At 42.7% G+C, this 20,567-nt stretch overlaps 1 protein-coding gene across 2 annotated transcripts in view; it reads left to right on the top strand.

The window, feature by feature from the left end:
- Positions 1 to 20,567, top strand: part of RASGRF2 (Ras protein specific guanine nucleotide releasing factor 2) — a gene marked incomplete at its 5' end in the record, with an annotated part of 201,360 nt that overhangs the window by 58,916 nt on the left and 121,877 nt on the right. For both annotated transcript variants that reach the window (XM_080925252.1, XM_080925251.1), the window contains one exon: positions 2,751 to 2,857. In XM_080925252.1, the coding sequence (XP_080781378.1) occupies positions 2,751 to 2,857 (107 nt within the window). The remainder of the gene's footprint in view (positions 1 to 2,750; positions 2,858 to 20,567) is intronic.

The raw sequence follows: 20,567 nt of genomic DNA, 5'->3' as shown, positions 1-20,567 counted from the left end.
CAGGCTTCAGGCTGTAACATCCCATCCCTGAGGGTGGGATACCTTGAAGCAACATTGTTCCTAATCCTCAGCAGCTGAGACTAGGGACACAGTGACAGGGCTCAGGAGCAACATTGTTGCTAATCCTCAGCAGCTGAGACAGGGTAGACAGAGACTGGCTCTGGAGCAACTTTGTTGCTAATCCGCAGTAGCTGAGACTACAACAAAACCAAAACCGTTCTTAAAATAGGCATTGACGTTCTTCTCCTCTCCCAACTCCTCCCAGACCTTCTCTACCTACCTCTCTACCTGCTTCATGTTCTCTGTCTCAACAAACAAACCAAACCCTAAGATGAAAATCAAAACAGAAAAGCCAATAAGACAAAACATGCCCAAAACAAAACAAAACACCCCCATGGAGTTGGCATGTTGGCCAGCTACCTTGGGCATGAGGCCTGCCCTGGCGAGTACTTGACATACACAGTGACACCCTATTAGGGAAAATGGATTTTCTCTTTCTCAGGAGTATCAGTTACAAATGGCTTCTTGGCTAGGGGCGAGACTTCAAATTCACTTTCTCTTCTCTGTGCTGGGACAGTGTAATCCCGTGCACGGTCCCATAGTCTCTGTAAATTCTTATATGCATCAATTCTGTTGTATCTAGAAGACACATTTGTCAAGGTTATTGGTTGCTCTCCACAACCTGATGGTAAGGCCCTGTTGATGAAGAAATGACTTAGGGTTTCTATCTCTGGAATGAGACACTGTGACCAAAAAAATAAGCTGGGGAGGAAAGGGTTTATTTGGCTTCCTCTTCCACATTGTTTATCATCAGAGGAAGTTAGGACAGGAACTCAAACAGGGCAGGAACCTGGAGGCAGGAGTTGATGCAGAGGCCATGGAGGAATGCGTGCTGGCTTATTCCTCCTGGCTTACTCAGCCTGCTTTCTATTAGAACCTTGGACCACCAGCCCAGGGATGACACCACCCATAATGGGCTGGATCCTTCCACATCAATCATTAATTAAGAAAATATCATACATGCTTGCCCACAGCTCACCTTATAGAAGAATTTTCTCAGTTGAGGCTTCCTCCTCTCTGATGACTCTAGCTTGTGTCAGATTGATATAAAACTAGTCAGTACATTTACTTATGTCATTCAAAATGGAGAAGTCAGTCTGGTGCCCTACTAGAAGCTTTATCCCTACTGATTAACATTCATCGTCATGGAAGAAACTCGGCCTGCTACTAGAGGACAAAGATAATCATTAATAATACCCATCTACAAATCCTGTGACCTGTGACAATTACCTGTCTGCAAGATACACTTGTGCAATAGTGACACATATGTCATGACAGTAAGCAACCACTTTCTGATTGAATGTAAGGACAACTCCGTGAAATGAACCCCTTCCTGGCTCTATTAAAGAGCTAAGAATCTGAGACCACAGAGGGGGAAACCTGCACTGTCAACCTAATAAAAGAACATAGTAACAAAATGATTCCTAAGGACATTTTGATCTATATCCATAGGCCAACAATCTGGGGGTTTTGAGAGGCTACAGGGGATGAAGGGAGATCCCTGAAAAAGTTCTTGTGGTATCCCTGGCCCCCAAGGAAAAGTGGTTTGTCTTCTGCTACTCTTTCAATGGTATCATATAAAGGAAATTACAGAGTATAAAATGTTAAAAATTTTTGTATTTTAAGTGTGTGTGGGCATGTGTGTACATGTGTTTACATGTGTGTACATGTGTGTGCATGTGCTGGTGCCCTCAGAGGCCTGAAGAGACTGTTGTCTTCACTGGGACTGGAGTGACAGGCAGGTTACAGACAGCCTAGCATGGGCACTGGGAAGTGAATCAGATATTTTTGCAAGAACAATGCAATCTTAACCTTTGTGTTGGCTCTCCAGTCCTCCAGAATGTAGCCCTTTGAGGCCGACTTCTTAATGTTATCGATACTTTTGAGAAATACTCATGTTGATGCCTTTATCAAGAATTGTTTCTTTATTACTGATGAGCAGTGTTCCATTTAGAAGGTGTACCAGAGTTTGTCTATTCACTCACTCCTGAGAGGATATCTGCATTGTTTCCAGCTTAGGGTGATTAGAAACAAGGTTCAAACGGGAGAAATAACTTTAATCCTGATAAAATAGTTTCTTCCTTTTTGCTTCTATCCAACAAGAGATTAGATGGAACTCACCAGAAAGAGGCTCTGATTGTGACTTACTGCCAGGGTGGCGACTGTATTTCCTTCCCATGCTAAATGTATTTGTCGATGTTGCTTGCTAAGGCTGCAGAAGAGGCAAAGGCAGAAGTTAAATGCAGTTCTAGCCACAGCATTTCCCAGAATGGAGTCTGGATATAGCATAGGTTGGGTAGTAGGTTCAGTGGAGTAGACTCCTGTCCACTACTGCTTTACCACATGGTCCATAATGAAAACTTCTGGAAAGGTTTTCTTGTTAGCTTTAACTTTTTATTCGTCATTAGCAAATTGGTGCAATGTTCGCTTTGTTCTTAAACAAAAATACGTAGTACAATAGGGCAGTGGGCTGCGTGCTACTAAGGGGTGTTAAAATGCACGCTGTCACGGCCAAGGTGGGAAGACATTCCTGGCTGGACCAGGCACGCTATTACATTTTGAGATATGATTTACACTATACTGGTAGATTTCGTTAAGTTTATACCTCTCGTAGGCAAATACTGGGTTATTACGTTTCTGCTCTTGAAAAGCAAAGCTGTAACCCTTTTGTGCTTTCTTTTTCTTTGCAGTATTACTTCACTGTCCTTTTTGGACACGAAGGTCAGAAACCACTGGAGCTGCGCTGTGAGGAGGAGCAGGCTGGGAAAGAGTGGATGGAGGCCATTCACCAAGCCAGGTGTGGGTCAGGTCTGCCTATGGATGGGGCTCATGATGGCTGCCATTTCTGGAGGAACTAGTCATTGTGGTCTCACCTTGGTACCTCCTTGTACTCCCCATGATTCCGTTACAGTTAAAGACAAAGTAACAGACATAAACAGTGACAGTAGACAGGGATTTCTTTCCTGCATACCCATTACTAAGTGCTTCTCAATTAGGGAAGCATTTGTTAAATGTTTACACTCCCTGATCTGCATATATGGAAAGAGAGGCTTGGGAGGTTAGTTTGCTTGCATAAGGTCACACAGCGAAGAGTGACAGACTGGTTATGTGCCCAGTGGCACCCCCTCCCCCTTTGTAATTCCTGGCCTTCACCCCTCAGGTGCAGTCCCATTGTTGAAAATGGCAGTAAGAAACTCTAACTTCAGAAATCGGAAAACGTGGCTTATTTTCTCCTAACTAATACCAGGACTGTAAACACCTCTCCATGTCTCTTGAATAGGAGTGAGAAATCTGAAGGAGGACACTTTTCTTTTTCTGTTTTACTTGATTCAAGTCCAGTTCCTCTGTTCCTGCATGTTCTTGCTGTTTGATTGTTTGTTTTGTTTTGTTTTGTCTTTTCTTTTGCGTATCTTCTCCCCAACCTGGGATGCTGTCTAGGTTATAGCTTCTATTACTTTGATTAAAAAACCCTGACCAAATGACCCAGGGAGGAAAGGGTTTGTTGATTTCACCTTATAGATCAAATCCATCATCCAGGGAAGGCAGGAAGGTGGAGGCAGGAACTGATGCAGAGGCCATGGAAGATGCTGCTTACTAGCTTGCCTACCATGGCTTGTTCAGCCTGTGGTGCCAAAGGCCACCAATGCTGAAATGATACTCCCTATAGTGCCTTGGGCCCTCCCACATCACCTGTCAATCAAGTAAATGCACTGCAGACCTGCCTATGGGTCAAACTTTTTCTCGGTTGAGGTCCCCTCTTCCCAAATGACTCTGGACTGTGACAAGTTCACATAAAACTGCTCAGTGCAGAGCTTTCATGTCGCCTTCATGCTCAGGTCCTCCTCTCGCCTTTCTGATATTTCAAAGCAAAACTCAGTCCCAGAGTATCTTCTTCCAGTGCATCTGACAAGCCTTCCCCTCTCCCAAATGTCTGCTGTCTCCCTCCCACTTCCCCTGGGACACTGGGGACCATGTGTCTCATTAATCCTACTCCAAACTTGGCCACACCTCATGGTGTATGTACTGCATGCAGATACTTAGCAACTCAAGTTATTTTCTGTGAGGTTTCTGCTACCTGCACAGGGGCTAATGTGGACCTTGAGATGAAAGAGGAGGATGGGGGGGGGGCACGTTCATGTTAAGTGAAATAAATGAATTTGCTTAGTTTTCAGCAGGTGATCCGGAACCTCAAGGTTGGCTTAATCAAAACAGAACAAAGAATGGTCCTCGATGGTTTCTTGCGTCCCTTTCTTTCTGGAAACTTCCCTGGTTTCCCTACCTTGTAAGGACCACTGTTCGGTGCTAAAGTGCTTTGCATGCTTATCTTTTATATCATCTGCAGTGACTTAGTCAGGAACCATCAGCCCAGCTTGGCAACGAGTAAACAGAAGTCAAGATCCAACATCAGGCTGTTTGTTTGGTTTTGGGTTTTTTTTCTTTTAACTTTAGGAATTCTTTTTCCCTCTGATTTTATTGGATATATTTATTTACATTTCAAATGTTATCTCATTTCCTGAATTTCCCTTCATATCCCCTATTTTATTACCCCTCCCCCTATTTTTATAAGAGTGTTCACCCACCCACCCTCTCTCACCTCCCCAAAGCCTTGTCAGGACCAAAAGATTCTCCTTCTCCTTCCATTGATGCCTAGCATGGCCATCCTCTGCTCCATGTGCAGCTGGAGCCAGGGGTCCATCCATGTGTACTCTTTGGATAGTGGTTTAATCTCTGGGAGCTCTGGTTGGTTGGTATTACTGTTCTTATGAAGTTGCAAACCTCCTTCAATTCTTCTTCTAACCCCTCCATTAAGGACCCCGTTCCCAATTCTATGGTTGGCTATGAGCATCCGCCTCTGTATTGGTTATGTCCTGGCAGAGCCTCTCAGGAGACAGCTATTTCAGGCTCCTGTGAGCATGCACTTCCAGGCATCAGCAATATTGTTTGGGTTTGGTGGCTACATATAGGCTGAATCCCCAGGTGGGGCAGTCTCTGGATGGCCTTTCCTTCAGTCTCTGCTGCCTCCTGAGGTTTTGATCTTAGCCATTCTGACTGGTGTGAGGTGGAATCTCAGGGTTGTTTTGATTTGCATTTCACTGATGACTAAGGATGTTGTGCATTTCATTAGGTGCTTGGGATCCAAACTGTTCTTCTCTTCCTTATCTTCTTTCTCTGCTCAGTTTTTCTTCTCTCTCTCCTTCTCTCTCTCTCTCTCTTCAAAGATGAAAATAGAATAATGTGAGGTCAGGGTTGAAAGAAAAAGGTATTAATTACAAAATACTTCATTTCTTTTCCTTTCTCATCTTCTAAGTAGTTCTGAGATGGCAACAAACACTAGTCTTCGGGGGCAGGTCTGTGATGTGGGGGGCAGGTCTGTGATGTGGGGGGCAGGTCTGTGATGTGGGGGCAGGTCTGTGATGTGGGGGGCAGGTCTGTGATGTGGAGGGCAGGCACACTGCTCATTGCTCTGATGCTGTCTGGGTTCCACAGTTGGGCTAATGCAGAATGACTTGCTAGAGAAAGAAGGTCAGGTCTTCAAAAATAAAAGACACATCAAGCTGGCAAGGGAGAGCCCTGGGGCTGTTTGCACTTGTAGTCTTGCGCTTGTGGTCTTTGTGGCTACATCTATTCTTTTCTACCTGAGCACTGAAATAAAGCATGCAATTTGAAACATGTGTATTTGACCTTCTTTTACATTCCAGAACAGGAACCCCTGAGTGCCACAAATGGCTTTGCAGTTGCCAAGTGAAGATATTTGGCAAATTTACTACAGCGTGAATTACTTTAAAGATGTATGGACTTCAAAAGAGAGATTTTTGTTTGTTGGTTTTGTAACATCATGGTAAGATTTTGTTCTAGGTGTGGATGTGGTCAGTAGTTGGCTGTGTTTGAGATGTGATGAAGTCTAAGGCATGTGCGATTCTATACAGAGGCAGACTTGAGAAACCACTTAAGTGTTTGACATGACCGAACAGTAGTGTCTTTTTTCTCTCTCTCTGAGATTTAAAGATCTGCTTAGTAGCTGATCTCTTTTTTCCCTCCAAGCTTTGATTCTTCTGTTATTCTTCCTTTGCTTTGATTTAATGTCTGAGACTAAGATCTTTGATGACTCCTTTGGATCTGACTGCTTTATTCTTGGGACCTTATATTTGCCTTTTTGAAGCTGAAGTGATTCTGAAATATTTACTTTCTAAATCAAGGAGTAATAACCCAGAGTCTCCAAAAATTGCCCTGACGTTTTTAAATATATAAACAATGTCATAAATCTAATGAGGCGGCTACGGAGAGAGTCATTAGCCATTTTGGTTCTTGACATTGTGCATAAAACTCAACTAATAAGTTGGGCTTGGTTGGCTAAACATTTTATTTCTTAGCAGACAACCTGGTGACATTGATTTGGCATTGCTGAGTTTCAGTGGAAAACTTTAAAGCTTTGTTGATTTCTCTTTTCAAAACTTGGAGCTTTTGATTAAATCAGTCACTGTTTTAGCAGGTTTGTTCTTTTATGAGTTATAAATCCCCCTGTAGACACTACACAAGACTTCTGTTTCTCATCTTCTCTTTCCTAGAATGGTTCCTCTGTGCAGTCTGGAGTCTGTATGCACCATGAAAAAGACACACCATTGTGTGGCTCCTCTGTCAGAGTAGTTACCCTACCACAGTTTGCTGTGACGAATCTTTGGGTCATTTTCTGGGATGTCCAAGTGCTTATTTCTTCCTCTGATCCAGAAAATACCATTAGGATTAGCGTTTTCATCTTGAAGCTTCAGCTTGGTCCAGGAATGTTGATGTCAATTTTTTGCACATAGTTCCTCAACATGAGAATTCTAGGACACTAATACACTTAAGATTTCATTCCATACATATTAGGGTGTGGTTACATAGGACGCTGCTACCAAGACTCAGCTTTCTTTTTGTTTATATAAGTCGAAGTCAGACCATTTTAGTAACACTTAAGATTATTGTTATTTCATAAATGATTTGCCATTTGAGCATGAAACTTCAGCAACACCAATAACTGATTTCTTTCTTTGTTTTCTTAGTCATATATGTCATATTACATCGAAGTCGCTGAGTATGTGAGGATATTTGGAAACACTGGTCTAGTCTGTCATGGATCCGCAGACTTCTTGGCTAAAGTGACATTCTTTTAGTGTTTTACTGCTGGGACGCTGAGCCTGTGGAGCCTCAGGACAAGATTTTTTGGTCTGGAAGAGGACACAGTGTACCCTTCAGAGCCCATGCCAGCCTGGCTTCAGCACTGTGTCCACAGGATGTGGACTGTGTTGATCAGGAACTGAGGTAGTTTAGAGGTGTGAGGGCACCTACCCGTGCACTTTATGGCCATCTGAATGTCAACAATATTAGACCAAGATGGCATCTGACACATCATTTGCCCTCTGTCTTAAATTAGATCAACCATTAGAAGAAGAAATAATGAATTGGTGTGAGTTTGAGGACTGAATGCTGATTTGTAGCTAGGATGGGGAATTGGAAAGGTGAGCCAGATCATAAAGAAGATGAATTAGGAGGTCACAGGATGCTCAGTGACCAGCCTGCCTTGTGGAGGTAAGTCATGAGAAGGTGAGCAGCCAGAGACAAGAGAAGTAAGGTCTGTTCTGAGATGAGGTTTGGGTTGAGGTCAGGAGACCAGCAGACTTGGAGATGTTGAGACCGATCTGGCGTACATGTTTGGTATTGCAGACCACCCCACTGCCTTTGGTTGCTTTTCCAGTTTCTTCACATGAAGATGTTATGTGTACTTCATACAGGGATCTCAGACTTGCTTTGGGAAGGGCGTGTTCAATGGGGAAAGGAATTGGCAGATGCATCCATTTTAGGAAGCTGTCAGCTGGAGTACAGCAAGACCTTGACCTACCCTTCCTTTTGTCTAGTCATTCCTTAACATAAGTGGACACTTACTCTCTCAGTTAAACTTTAATCTGTTTCCTTCATGGGAAAACAAAATCTTTCATCCACTTCTGGGTTTGTTTTTCTCTGTAGCCTTTTGATGGCATGTGGCTTCGTCTTTGCTCCTCTTTGGCATCTACCCAAAGATTCATCCCAGGTGGCTAGGGATACTCTTCTCTTCCTAGTGGAACCATGATTTAACCATCAATAAATACATGGCATTGTCTCCATTACATGAGTCTTAGATGAGAAGACCTCGTGAAAGCCACCAGCTAAGCATGTGAGAGAGTTGGATTTTAAGAAAGGCCAGAGCAACTCCAGAGAATCCTCACTTAGCCAGAAAGATACATTGCCTCTATTACGTGTGGAAGTTTACAAATGTGCATTTAATAAGTTGAACTATCCATGTATCAGCTCGTAGCTCAGAGCTACCTTGATGCTTGAGACCAAACCATGGTTTGCATTCAGTGGCTCCTGCTACCCTTCCTCCTACAGACCTCAGCCACTCAAGACATCAGCACGGCATCCTTCTTCCCACACACACTCTTCACATCCGGTGAGTCACCCATGAATTCTGCTTGTGGATTCTCACAGGTTTCTACTGATGTCCATGTCTGGGGTGGTTTTCCCAAGTCAAGGCTATGAATGCTGACTGCTGAGCCTCCCCAACCACCCTCTTCCCAGTGTTCTCTGTTGCTAACCTCCACAAATTTACCAAAGTGTTCTAAGAATAACTAATCAGCCAAAAGGGCCTTGATATTTATTATCAATTTAAGTTAGTCTATTCAATTAACTTCTAATTATAAAAAGTTTTAAAATATAATTTCTTATTAATTAATTTATTTACTTTACATCCCAATGGCAATTTTCCTTCCCAGTCCTTCCCCCATCTACTTCCACTCTCTTTATTTCTCTCTCATGAGTATCAACTCGTCCTGGCATGAATATCAAGTTGCAGTAAGACTAGGCATATCCTTTTCTAATTGAGGCTAGATGAGTCCCCAAGGCAGGCAACAAAGTCAGAGACACCCCCTGATCCTTCTGTTAGGAGTCCTACATGAGCCAACCAATGCAACTCTATATTACACATGTGTAGGGCCTAGGTCAGTCCCGTGCAGACTCACTGATTGGAGGCTCCATCTTGATTAGTTGATTTCACAGGTTTTGTTGTGGTGCCCTTGACCCCTCTGACTCCTTCAGTCCTTCTCCCACTGGATTCCCCAAGCCATGCCTAATGTTTGGCTGTGGTTCTCTACATCTGTTTCCATCTGTTGCTGGGTGAAGCCTCACTGATGATGATTAAACTGGGCTCCTGTCCACAAGTATAGCAGAATATCATTACCAGTGTCAGGGATGGTGGGCTCCCTCTCAGGACATAGGTCTCAAGCTGGACCATTTATCAGTCTGCCATTCCCTGCACATCTTATAGGCAGGACAAATTGTAGTTTGAAGATTTTGTAGCTGGGTTGTTATCCCAGTCCCTCCATTGGAAGTCTTGCCTAGTTACAGGAGATGGGTCAGCTCCATATTCCCCATTGTTAGTAGTCTTGGTTAGGATCATCCTTATAGATTCCCGGGAGTTTCTATTTTCTTAGGTTTCTAGCTCATCCCAGGGATGCATACCCACTCCAGTTATGTCTTCCAGTGCTGTCTCTGTCTGTCCTCTCCTCGCTGGATCTCTCCTGTGTCCTTTGCCTTACGGAAGCTTTTCAGTCTCATGAAGTTCCCTTTATTGTTAATCTTAGTGCCTGAACTATGGGGTTCTGTTTAGGAAGTTGTCTCCTGGGCCAATGCATTCAAGGCTATTCCCTACATCCTTTTCTATTAGATTTAATGTATCTAGCTCTACGTTGAGGTCTTCTGATCCACTTGGCTTGAGTTTTGTGCAGGGTGATAAATACAGTTATGTTTGCATTCTTCTACATGCAGAAATCCAGTTAGACCGGCACCATTTGTTGAAAATGCTTTCTTTTTATCGTTGTATACTTTTGGCTTCCTTGCAAAAAATCAAATATCCATAAGTATATGGATTTGCTTCTCGGTCTTTGATTTAATTCTATTGATTAACTTGATTGCTTTTATGACAGTATTGTGTAGTTTTATTACTATTGCTCTGTAGTACAGCTTGAAATCAGGAATGGCAGTCCCTCCAGATGTTCTTTTATTGTACAGAACAGTTTTACTTATCCTAGGCATTTTGTTTTTCCATATGGAATTGAGTATTATTCTTTCAAGCTCTGTAAAGAACTGTGTTGGAATTTTGATGGGGATTGTACTGAATCTGTAGATTGCTTTTAGGAAGATCACCCGCATAGATTCCTGGGAGTTTCTATTGTCCTAAGTTTCTAGCTCATCCCAGGAATACATCCTATTCCAGCCCATCTCCTGTAACCAGGCAAGACTTTCAATGGAGGGATTGGGATATCAACCCAGCCACAAAACCTTCAAACTACAATTTTTACTATGTCGATCCTATTGATCCAATGAGCATGGGGAATCTTTCCACCTTCTGATATCTTCCTCAATTTCTTTCTTCAAATACTTGAAGTTTTTGTCATATAGGTCTTCTTCTTGCTTAGCTAGATTTACACCAAGATATTTTATATTATTTATGGCTATTGTGAAGGTTGTTCCATAATTTTTTTCTCGGCCCATTTATCATTTATATATAGTAAACCTACTGATTTTTTGAGTTAATTTTGTATCCAGCCACTTTGCTGAGGGTGTTTATCAGCTGTAGGACTTCTCTGGTAGAATTTTTGGTGCAACACTTATGAATACTATCAGATCGTCTGCAGATAGCAATGTTTTTAATTTCCCCCCTTTCAATTTGTATCCCCTTGATCTCTTTTAGTTTTTTTATTGTTCCAGCTAAAACTTTTAGTACTGTAATGAATAGATTTGGAAAGTGTACAGCCTTGTCTTGTCCCTGATTTTAATAGAATTTCTTTACTTTTATCTCCATTAAATTTAATGTTAGCTATTGGCTTGCTAAAATTTGCCTTTATTGTGTTTAGTTATACATCTTGTGTCTCTGATCTCTTCAAGACTTTTATCATGAAGGGGTGTTGGATTTTGTCAGAGGCTTTTTCAGCATCTAATGAGATGATCATGTGGTGTTTTTTTTTCTCAGTTTGTTTATACGATGGATCACAATGAAAGATTTTTATAAAATAAATAATATTCAAGAGAGTAAAGGTTTGCACCATAGTTCTCTATATTGCTTGAAGGACTGAAGACATATATTATTTTAACTGATATATATTTCTTCTTGACCAAATGCTCTGAGTTCTGGGGTACAGTGTGTCAGTCAACACTAGGCTCTACCTGTTATAGTCATTGCTAACCACCCACACCATTTTATGTCTAATACCTATATCTGTGGAGTTTTTATTACAAAGTTTAAAATTGTGATCCAGTCAAAAATCTATGACCTCAAAGGGAAATGATTTTAGATCATTAATTTTTTTTATTTAATTGGCTTATATACTTCAAAACATCTTCTATCTGAAGTTATACATTTAAGAATATTTGTAAGGTTGCACAGTCTTGACACTAATTCCAGAACACTTTCAATATATAAAAATAGCAGTCCTTTCGCCTTATGCCTTGCCCTAATCCATCCAGTAATCTGCTTTATTAATAGATGTGTCATCTGGACATGTCATGTAAAAGAAACCACATGCCTGGCTTCTGGTGTCTGTCCCTTCAATGATGTTTCAAGATCCACCCATGTTGTACTAGAACAATGGTTCTTTGGACATCTCGGTCCTTTATTTGTCTGAGTTTTCCATTCTGTGGATGTATCACACATTGTTTCTGCAGTCATCAGGTGATGGATAGTTGTGTTGTTTATTCTTTTCCATTATGAATGCTGCTATGGATATATGTATCCAAGATCCCTGGTCAGGTCTTTAGGACACACACCTATAAGAATGCAACGCCAAATGGTCACTTGGACCAACATTTTGAGGCACTACCAACGTCTCTTCCATAGGGGCTGTGCTATTTCTCACCGGAAATAGATGAAGGTTTCAAGGTTTCCGAATCCTCACAGACACTTGTTTCTGTCATTTTGTTTTATAAAGAGTCCTCCTAACAGAAGCCAAGCTGCGTACTCTATTCACCGTTAGAGGTGTGCCCTAAAATGTCATCGCCACGTCATTAATTTTAGCATCGCTGTCCTTCAGCTGTGTTTATCTCATGTCACCACGTTGTCAGATTTTATGTTGACTTGTGCTTTAAACAAAATGATGACAAAACCTTCACTCAGCCCACAGTGAGATATTTAACTAACTATGACTGTGGACTGGGGAGGAACATTGTTAGAAGAGGAGGATTCACCTTTATACTTGTTCTTCTTATTTTCCCAACGTTTGGGTTGTCAGTGACTGGGAAGAGGATAGCCAGGGAGAGATTGGTGAGGTGCCAGTGCCATTACCCTACACTGAGGGGATTCCCAAGGAGTAATGGTCATGCTGGTGGGGTGGAGATACTGATGGGAGAGAACTTGGGAACTTGACAGTGTAGAAGACAGCCCATTGATGACTGAAGAACCACAGGGAAAGGCTAGGCATCTGTTAGAGCAGTTTGGAGCTTTGTAACAAATTCTAGACAGTTCTTACAAAAAGAAAAGGTGTGCTTTGTCTCAGACGGTCTGGCTCATGATGAATTGTCCCTGCTCCTTGAGGCCTATGGTGAGGCAGCAGGCTGCTGCAGGGCTTTGTGATGGGGCAAACTGGTTTGCCTCATGGACATGAGGTAAAAAGAGTGGTAAGAAGACTATTGTTGCACAGTCCCCTTCGAAAGTCTGCTCCTGATAATCTGCTTAGGGTTCTCACCACCTTACAATAGCACCACTCTGGGACCTGCCTTCCATACTGGTGCCTGTAGGGAACACTCAAGACCCAGACTGTTAACTCGTTGTTTAGTCGAGTATCACACTGCTGCCTTCTGGGCCTGCATTTTTCCCGTTCCCAAAGACATCAGGACTCATGCAATGGGGAGTGCTGATTCTCAGTGGCCTTCCCTATAAATCTGAGCATAGCCCTGGAGTCTGGAGTTGGAATGTTTCTTTAGAGACCTTTACCAAAAGTTTTCATCGTGGGTTTTGCTACAGTTCACCTCATACACATGTCTTCAGCTAAAATGAGCAAGGTAAGCATCTAATAGCCTCTAACTAAGCAACGGACATATTGTCCACTATGTAATAACACAAGACTATAATTCCACACTGTCTTTTCTCTGGGCTTATTGGATTTTAGTTGAATGTTCCCTTCTTTCCTGTGTAAAGTAGTACTGATTTGGTTTGGATTATAAATATTACACACCGATATTTTATGCCCATGTGTGTCCCAGGCATACCATATGCTGGTATTCCACAGATGGGCTTTTAGTTTTGCCTGTAGTATGTTGACTTATACAGCTTCCTCTTATTTCCCTTGGCAGTGTGAAAACGCCTTCTCTTCCTTTCCCTCCCCCTCTTTCTTCTTGTTTCTTTGGGCAGGGAATGACTTGAATAGAAATAATACATTTTTAAAGGTTTGGACAGTATCTAGGAAATGGAACTTTTAATCAAGTAAAGTATGCCTTGGAAATACATTAGAAGAGAAACACTAAGAGACGCTCAGAAAAATCTTAAAAGTCAGGCATGCAAAGTTGACCTGGCTGAGAACGGCCATTCATTTGTCCAGTGGGATTCATGCAGAAGGTTTGTGAGACGCAATGGAAAAGCTGCCCCACTGTGAGCAGAGCAGAGCAGTAGGAGCCAGTGGCATGAGTCATGTGACTTGAGAATTACTGCATGAGACACGTAAAGCTCTGCAAAAGATACCATGCTGACCCATGTTTTCATGTAATGTTGGTTCTTTTGAGTCTGAGTTCGGTCTCACGCTAGACGCTTGGCTAGTGTTGACCGTTTCCCCTGGATTATTGCGGTGTAATTCTAGCTGTTCTCATCTCGCAGCAGGAGCCACTCCCAACCCTTGTCTTTCCTCCATTACAACAGCCAAAATGATCTTGTTAAGAAGACAAATATTGATCCGCTTTAAAATCCGAGCTCAAATATCATGTGAGAAGGAAATCCTGAGATCCTAGATTAGTCTTCATGTTTGACTGTTCCATTCCCTCTTCCGGACCTTCTGGACCTGCCTCCTGGAGATCAGTGACCCCATTATGTCCTCAGCCAGGCCAGGCCCACCCATCCCATCACCAAGCTTTTGCACTTGGTTGTCCCTTTACCTCATGTGTTTTGCCATCAGTCAGAACTGTGCCCTTGAGGCCATTCTGGTAAGACTAACGCTATGCCTGGCATGGAGCTGTAATCCTCCTGTTTTTGTTTCTGGGTGGCCTTCCACCCATCTTCCTCTTCTACACTAATTACCAGCTTTTCTAATTGATTGTGTCTTGCCCTTCTTGCTGATGTCCAAGCTCCATGAGATCAGATTCTCCGCCCCATTATATGTTGTTTGTTCCTGTGTCCAGTGCTTCGAGATGTCACTCTATGGTATGTTTTAGTCATCCATCAATTTGGACTCAGAAACACGCAGAGCAACATTTACTCTATGCATCAGTGTTATTCCATATATTATTATATTGATAATACCTAATTCATGGAGTAAATAACTAACAGAATTTTATGCATCCTTACCCTCAGCATTGTGGAGGTGTTAGAAATACAGACAAGCATACATATAGTAGGAAGCACACTCACAATGTCCCCAGCCTGCGACCACAACTCTGTGTCCTGTGACATATGACCTTACGTGGTGTGCTTATCCTCTCTTCCTCCTCCCACTCCACTTTAGATAGATCCACATGTCTACCTACATTTCCAATAATTTGCTTCTTCTACATATGAGCGCACACATCCGTACCTAGATATATGCTATGTATGGGCTGTTTGTCTTGATTCCCATTTTCCTTTTCAAGCACTGGGAGGCCTTTATATAGTCATAATTTATAATTTTGGCAGTACTGGGGATAGAACCTAGGATGTATATGAGTCAAGTGCTCTGCCACAGTTATGGTCCTCTGGATAACTATGTTTAAAAACATGATTTTAAAATCATGTTTAAAAACCATACCTTGCAGTAATTTCTGATATACTATACTTGTTTAACATATTATATTATATTATATTATATTTATTATATTATAAGCACAAGTGTGTTTAGAAGGTTGTCTCAGTTCTTTAGTTTTAAAGAATGAACACCTTGTTTCTTTCCAGTTCTCGAAACGAAAGAAAACACCAATGCACAAATGATCTAATTCTTCACACTGGCTTTGGTGTGTTTGTGATATTGTCTTCTACAGAGGCTTACTCTGGAGCACTGTGTAGCATTACCCAATCCCCTCTGCTTTTGCTCGTACTAAATGTTAATGTTTTCTGAAGATCTTCCCCACTTTTTGATGAAATAGTACATCTGTTCACATGTGTATGACTTAACGTTAAGTGAAGTGCTTTTCTGTCTTACCCAATATTATCCCCTTGTTATAAATATGAGACATTTAACTCTTTGTTCTACCTCTATGATTCTTTTGCTCCCTCCAGAGCTGTTGCTTATATATTTTGTAGCTCTTCTGTTGGTTGGCTTTGTCTGAAAATAATTAAAGCCCTGCTGATTTATCATTTCAACAGTTTGCATTGATCTCCACAAGGAAGGCAAACTGATTATAGACATTTCGTGTCTTTTCTTTGTGTTTTCTTTCTAGTGACGTGGGGCTTTTATTGTTTTCTATTATCACTTTATAAAGTTTTACACATTTATTTTCTGCTCTCTAAATTCCTTCAGGCCTTTGAATTTTTCCATAGGTGAAATTCTGGAAATTAAAAACCAGTGGGAAGGTTTTTAAGGATGCAGTTAGACAGAGGAGTAAGCGCTGCGGTGAGGAGCTGTGTTTGGCCCTGACTTGACTCATGCTGCCTCATGAGTTGAAACAGCACACTACATGCCTATTACTGTGTCCCTATAACTCACTCTGTTTATTGGGAAGAGAAGCAATAAGGAGCAGTTGCACAGCAGACATAGCAGTATCATATACCAGAGTATTAAGGTTGGTGCTCAGTCCCACAGCACCCGAACAATCACACAGAATCGAACATTTGCTCCTGGAGTCTCACTTCCTGCAGACAACCTGTGAGATTACTCTTGGTCTCTGACCACTCTGCTTCCTCCCCATCCTTCTCTGATTTATGGGTTAGTGCATTTACTGACCTGTAGAATTTTAGCAATAAGGCTTTGTTTCCAAATCATCTTCTATCTGACTGCTTCATTTCCACTGGCAGCCTTTGTTTGCTTTGTGACTCTTAATATCCTTCCTATCTGAAGACAGCGAGTCTCAGCTGCCAGAGTGACCCTTGCTTCCCGTGGTGGCTTTTCTGTTGGTTCATTTGAGGCTGTATTTGCTATCTGTAGCTGCCTAATGCGTTTACTTCACAGTGATTGCCACAATAAGGAACCCATTATCCATCACTGCTTCTGCACGCCAGGTGTCTCAGCAAGGGTTAGCCTGGTCGCCTCTGCTCTTGTTTCTCTCTGTGGGCTCCTCTGAATGCACAGGTTAGGGAGGGTCTGCTGCTGACTAAATCATAAAAGCTGCAGGCTGGATTTACTTCCTTATGTGTTGCGCTAAGCTAAGTCTCTACATGACTGTCAGGGGACAGAGCCCCCTCCCCCCTTTCTCTTCCTCACAAGCCTCTGAATGGAGCAGTTCGCAGCCAGGTTTCTGGCTCCCCTCTGAGTAAACCGGAGAGAGACAGAAGCAAATCCATCCAAACACAGTGAGGGTCTGCAGAGGAGATGGGAGTCTTTTGTGGGCTCACCTGGGAAGTACCATCCACTGCTTTTCTACACTTCCCAATAGACACCCTGCTCTCTGCCACTGAGCTTGCAGTGAGCTGCCTCCCAGTGGGAAAGTGGTGCCCGCACAGTTCACTGCTGGGCGCTGCCGAACATACTTCTCCTCTTTTGGTCCTCTTTATTTCTGCAATGAATGTCAGGACTGACCTAAGCTCTGTTCTGTCTCGGACCCCAGCCTTCTGTAGGAAGGTAGCCGGCTTTTCTTTTATCTTTCCTTTTTTTTTCCCTCATTCGTTTTATTTATTTTTATTGGATATTCTCTGCATTTACATTTCAGATGTTATCCCTTTCCCACAATCCCATCCCCTTTCCCCTTCCATTGCCTCCATGAAGGTGGTTTTTCTCCCAACCACCCTCTCCCACCTCAGCACCTCGACTTTACCCTACACTGGGGACACGAGCCTTTGCTGGACCAGAGGCTTCTCTTCCCACTGATGTCAGAAAATGCTACCCTCTGCTGCACATGTACCTTGGACAATAGGTCTTTCCATGTGAACTCATTGGTTGGTGTTTTAATCCATGGGAGCTGTGGTGGGTTTGGATAGTTGATAAATTTGTTTTTCCCATGGGGTTGCAGACCCTTTCAGCTCCTTCAATCCCTTCTCTAGCTCCTTCATTGAGGTTGTCATGTTCAGTCTGATGGTTAGCTGCAAGCATCCTCCTCTGTATCAGTACAGCAAAGCCTCTGAGGAGGCATCCACATCAGGTTCTTGCCAGTAAGCACTACTTGGCATCAGCAGTAGTGCTTGGATTTATTGGGCACATATGGGGTGTATCTCCAGGTGAGCCAGTCTCTGGATAATCTTTTCTCCAATCCCTTGCTCCTCTATTTGTCTCTTTATTTCCTCCTATAAACATTTTGTTCTACAGAAGGCTGATCATGGGCAGTGATCTGGGGACGAGGAACCGACCTGCCTGACATTCTGCAGGCCCCTTTCCTGCTCCTGTGCTAGCTTTTGTTCTTGCATTAGCTGGTTCTGTGTCTGGAGTGCCTCTGGGCCAGCCCTGGCATTAGCCATCCCATACTCTCCTGTGGGGTTGGGCACCTGTCACTCACTCCCTCTCTACAGTTTTTCACCAAGTGAATTCTGCTCAGCTTTTTTTTTTTTTCACTGAAGTTTATAAAATACTTGTCCTGCTAATAGTACACTTTTCAATGTTGCTATAGTTTTGTTCACTAAGAACAAACAACCAGCAGGTCAATTTTTCTAACATTTAGGTGGAGCCTTGGAAAAGGAGAACAACCAGTGGGTTGTTGGCTGTGGGTCCCCAGGAGCCCAGCCCTGAATTTTGGCCTGGGGTTTGCATGTCCTTTTCACTCCTTTTGTTTTTTTAAAAGCTAAAACAAAATACTATTCTGATCCCTGACATTGATCTAATACATTTTGTAAACCCTTTCACATACCTCTGACGACAATGACAAGAAAGGACAGTTTTCATGATTCTGTTTCTCATGCTCTACCATACTCTAGAGCACTGACTCTCAGCCTTCCTAAGGCTGCAGGCCTTTGATACGGTCCCTTGAGTTATGGTGACCCACGACCATAAAAGTATTTCATTGCCACTTCATAACTGTAATTTTGCTACTGTTATGAATCATAACGTGGATATCTGATATGCAACCCCTGAGAAAGGGTCATTGGACCCCCCAAAGGTTTCGGTCACAGGTTGAGAACCAGCACTTTAGAGGAAGGTTGCCTTAGGAAGAGTTCACCCTCTTTCTCTCACAGATGCATAGCCCTTCTCCCTAAGCTCAAAGGGTGATTTCTTAGAACAGCTGACCCGAGAAAGCTGCTAACTTGGGATCCTCACCATGACTCTAGCACTTCTGACGCCTGTGTGACGGTGTCAGGTGACATACCTACAGGTGTGATTTTACCACAGCCATAAGACTTATTAGTTTTAAGGAATACAATGCTATTTCAAAGTGGTTGGGTTAGAAAGAGAATTTACTAGAAGGAAACTAAAAGGAGCACCAGGGTGAAATCTTACTCAGATGCCATGAAAGCTTGCAGGAACTTGGCTAGCTGACACCTTTCTGTCTCGGACGGACGTTCTGCTTGTTTTGTGTTTGGTTTTCTGAACGTCCGCCAATGCTTTTCTTCCTGAGCAGACTGGCTATGCCTGCTTTGGGATGGGGTGGTCAAACAGCTGCCCAACAATGGCAACCTGAGTTTTCAGGTCCGTATCATCCCACTTAAAGGAAACAGAGTCAGATTCTAGGAAGAGAGATTCAAGTTGGCACGTGTGCATCAGGCATCTCTTAAGATTGTTCACCATGGTCTTGAGGGGAATTTTGGGATAGAAATGTGGTTCTAGGGGGTCAAGGTCCCAAGGAAAAGGCAAGCAGCCTGAAGATTTGGCAGATGCCTTCAAAGAGTCTGGTGTTGCTTCTCCCGTGAGAGGCAGTTGGGCTTGTGGTTACTAACATGGACTCAGGACAGACAGACTTTGACTATGCTACCTATCCTAATGCTACCACTTCCTAGCTGTCTGACCTGGGGCCAAATGCACTCTGAGAACCAAATTCTTCTTCTAACAATTGGGATCATAAATTCCACCTCTTGCATACAATGAGGGAATGTATGACACATCCCATACACCCAGCAAGTGGTGCCTCTTATGAGTCATAGCTGTTTAATCATGCCACTGGGAAAAGGTATTATGAAGAGAGGAAGGAACATGCATCTTATCATGCTAAATAGTGCAAGAGGATCTGATGCAAAACCCCAGGTGACTTAACATTGCCTGACAGATACTCCAGGCACCTGGGCATCGCAGTCTATTCCAGGAGTCTCGACATCATCTTTACCCCAGGCACCTCGATGTTGCATTATCAGCATAAACTAAGAGCGGAGTTTTCTTCTTACTGTTTAGCTAAAGAAATGGATACGGGTGAGGCAGCCAGAGGAAGGGCCCTGAGGAGTTTAATGTAGTAAATATTTATTCTCAATCAGCGGTTTCTACCTGACCTTTGTTCTTTCAGTTCCCAGATAAAAGACACACAGCTTTTATAGTTATAATATGTCTTTAATGAGCTGGACGGATATCCACCCCGAAGCTATTATGTTTACTTCCCTATCAATAACCCTGAGATGTAACTTGCCGCGTTCCACCTGGGCTGAGTTTAACTCCAACTGGCCAGCCTGCATGGCCATGTTTTCATGCTCTATATACCCCATGGTATCTTTTCTCTCCCTACCTACTACTCTCCTCAGCCCCCAAGTCCAGGAACCAAAAACCCATCTCTCTTCTGTCCAGCTATAGGCCAAAGGCATCTTTATTTAACCAATAGTTTTAAATTAAGAAATAAGGTCAAATAGCATCATTTTGTGTATGTAATGATTCTCTTATTCTTGGGGGCCAATATTTAGCCTTACAATACATGGCAAATGACCAAACCTCAACACTTTAACTTTGAGTCGCATGTATGGCTTCTGTTCATTCTCAGAACAAAGCAGTGGGTGGTGTGTGTCCCATAAAGAGCCCCACAGAGCTGGTGGTCTCTGGTAGAGTCATCATGGTTCTTCCTGAACAGCCCTTGTTCTCGGGGCTATAACATCCTTTCTGGTTGGTAGAAGTTCAGTTCCAGTGCTCAATGTTCTCCCCTGTGAAATATTTTGAATACCATCCTAGAAGACCTATGTCATTGATTTAAACACTCCAGTGCCCTCCTTAAAGAAGACACACTGCTTTCATATCAAAAGTTTTCAGAATTCCTTTGCAATCTTTCACGCA

This window comes from Micromys minutus, assembly GCF_963924665.1.
Source record: "Micromys minutus genome assembly, chromosome: 11".
Lineage (NCBI taxonomy): Eukaryota > Metazoa > Chordata > Mammalia > Rodentia > Muridae > Micromys > Micromys minutus.
The sequence above is the reverse complement of the archived record's forward strand: the minus strand, read 5'-3'. Positions and strand labels throughout refer to the sequence as shown.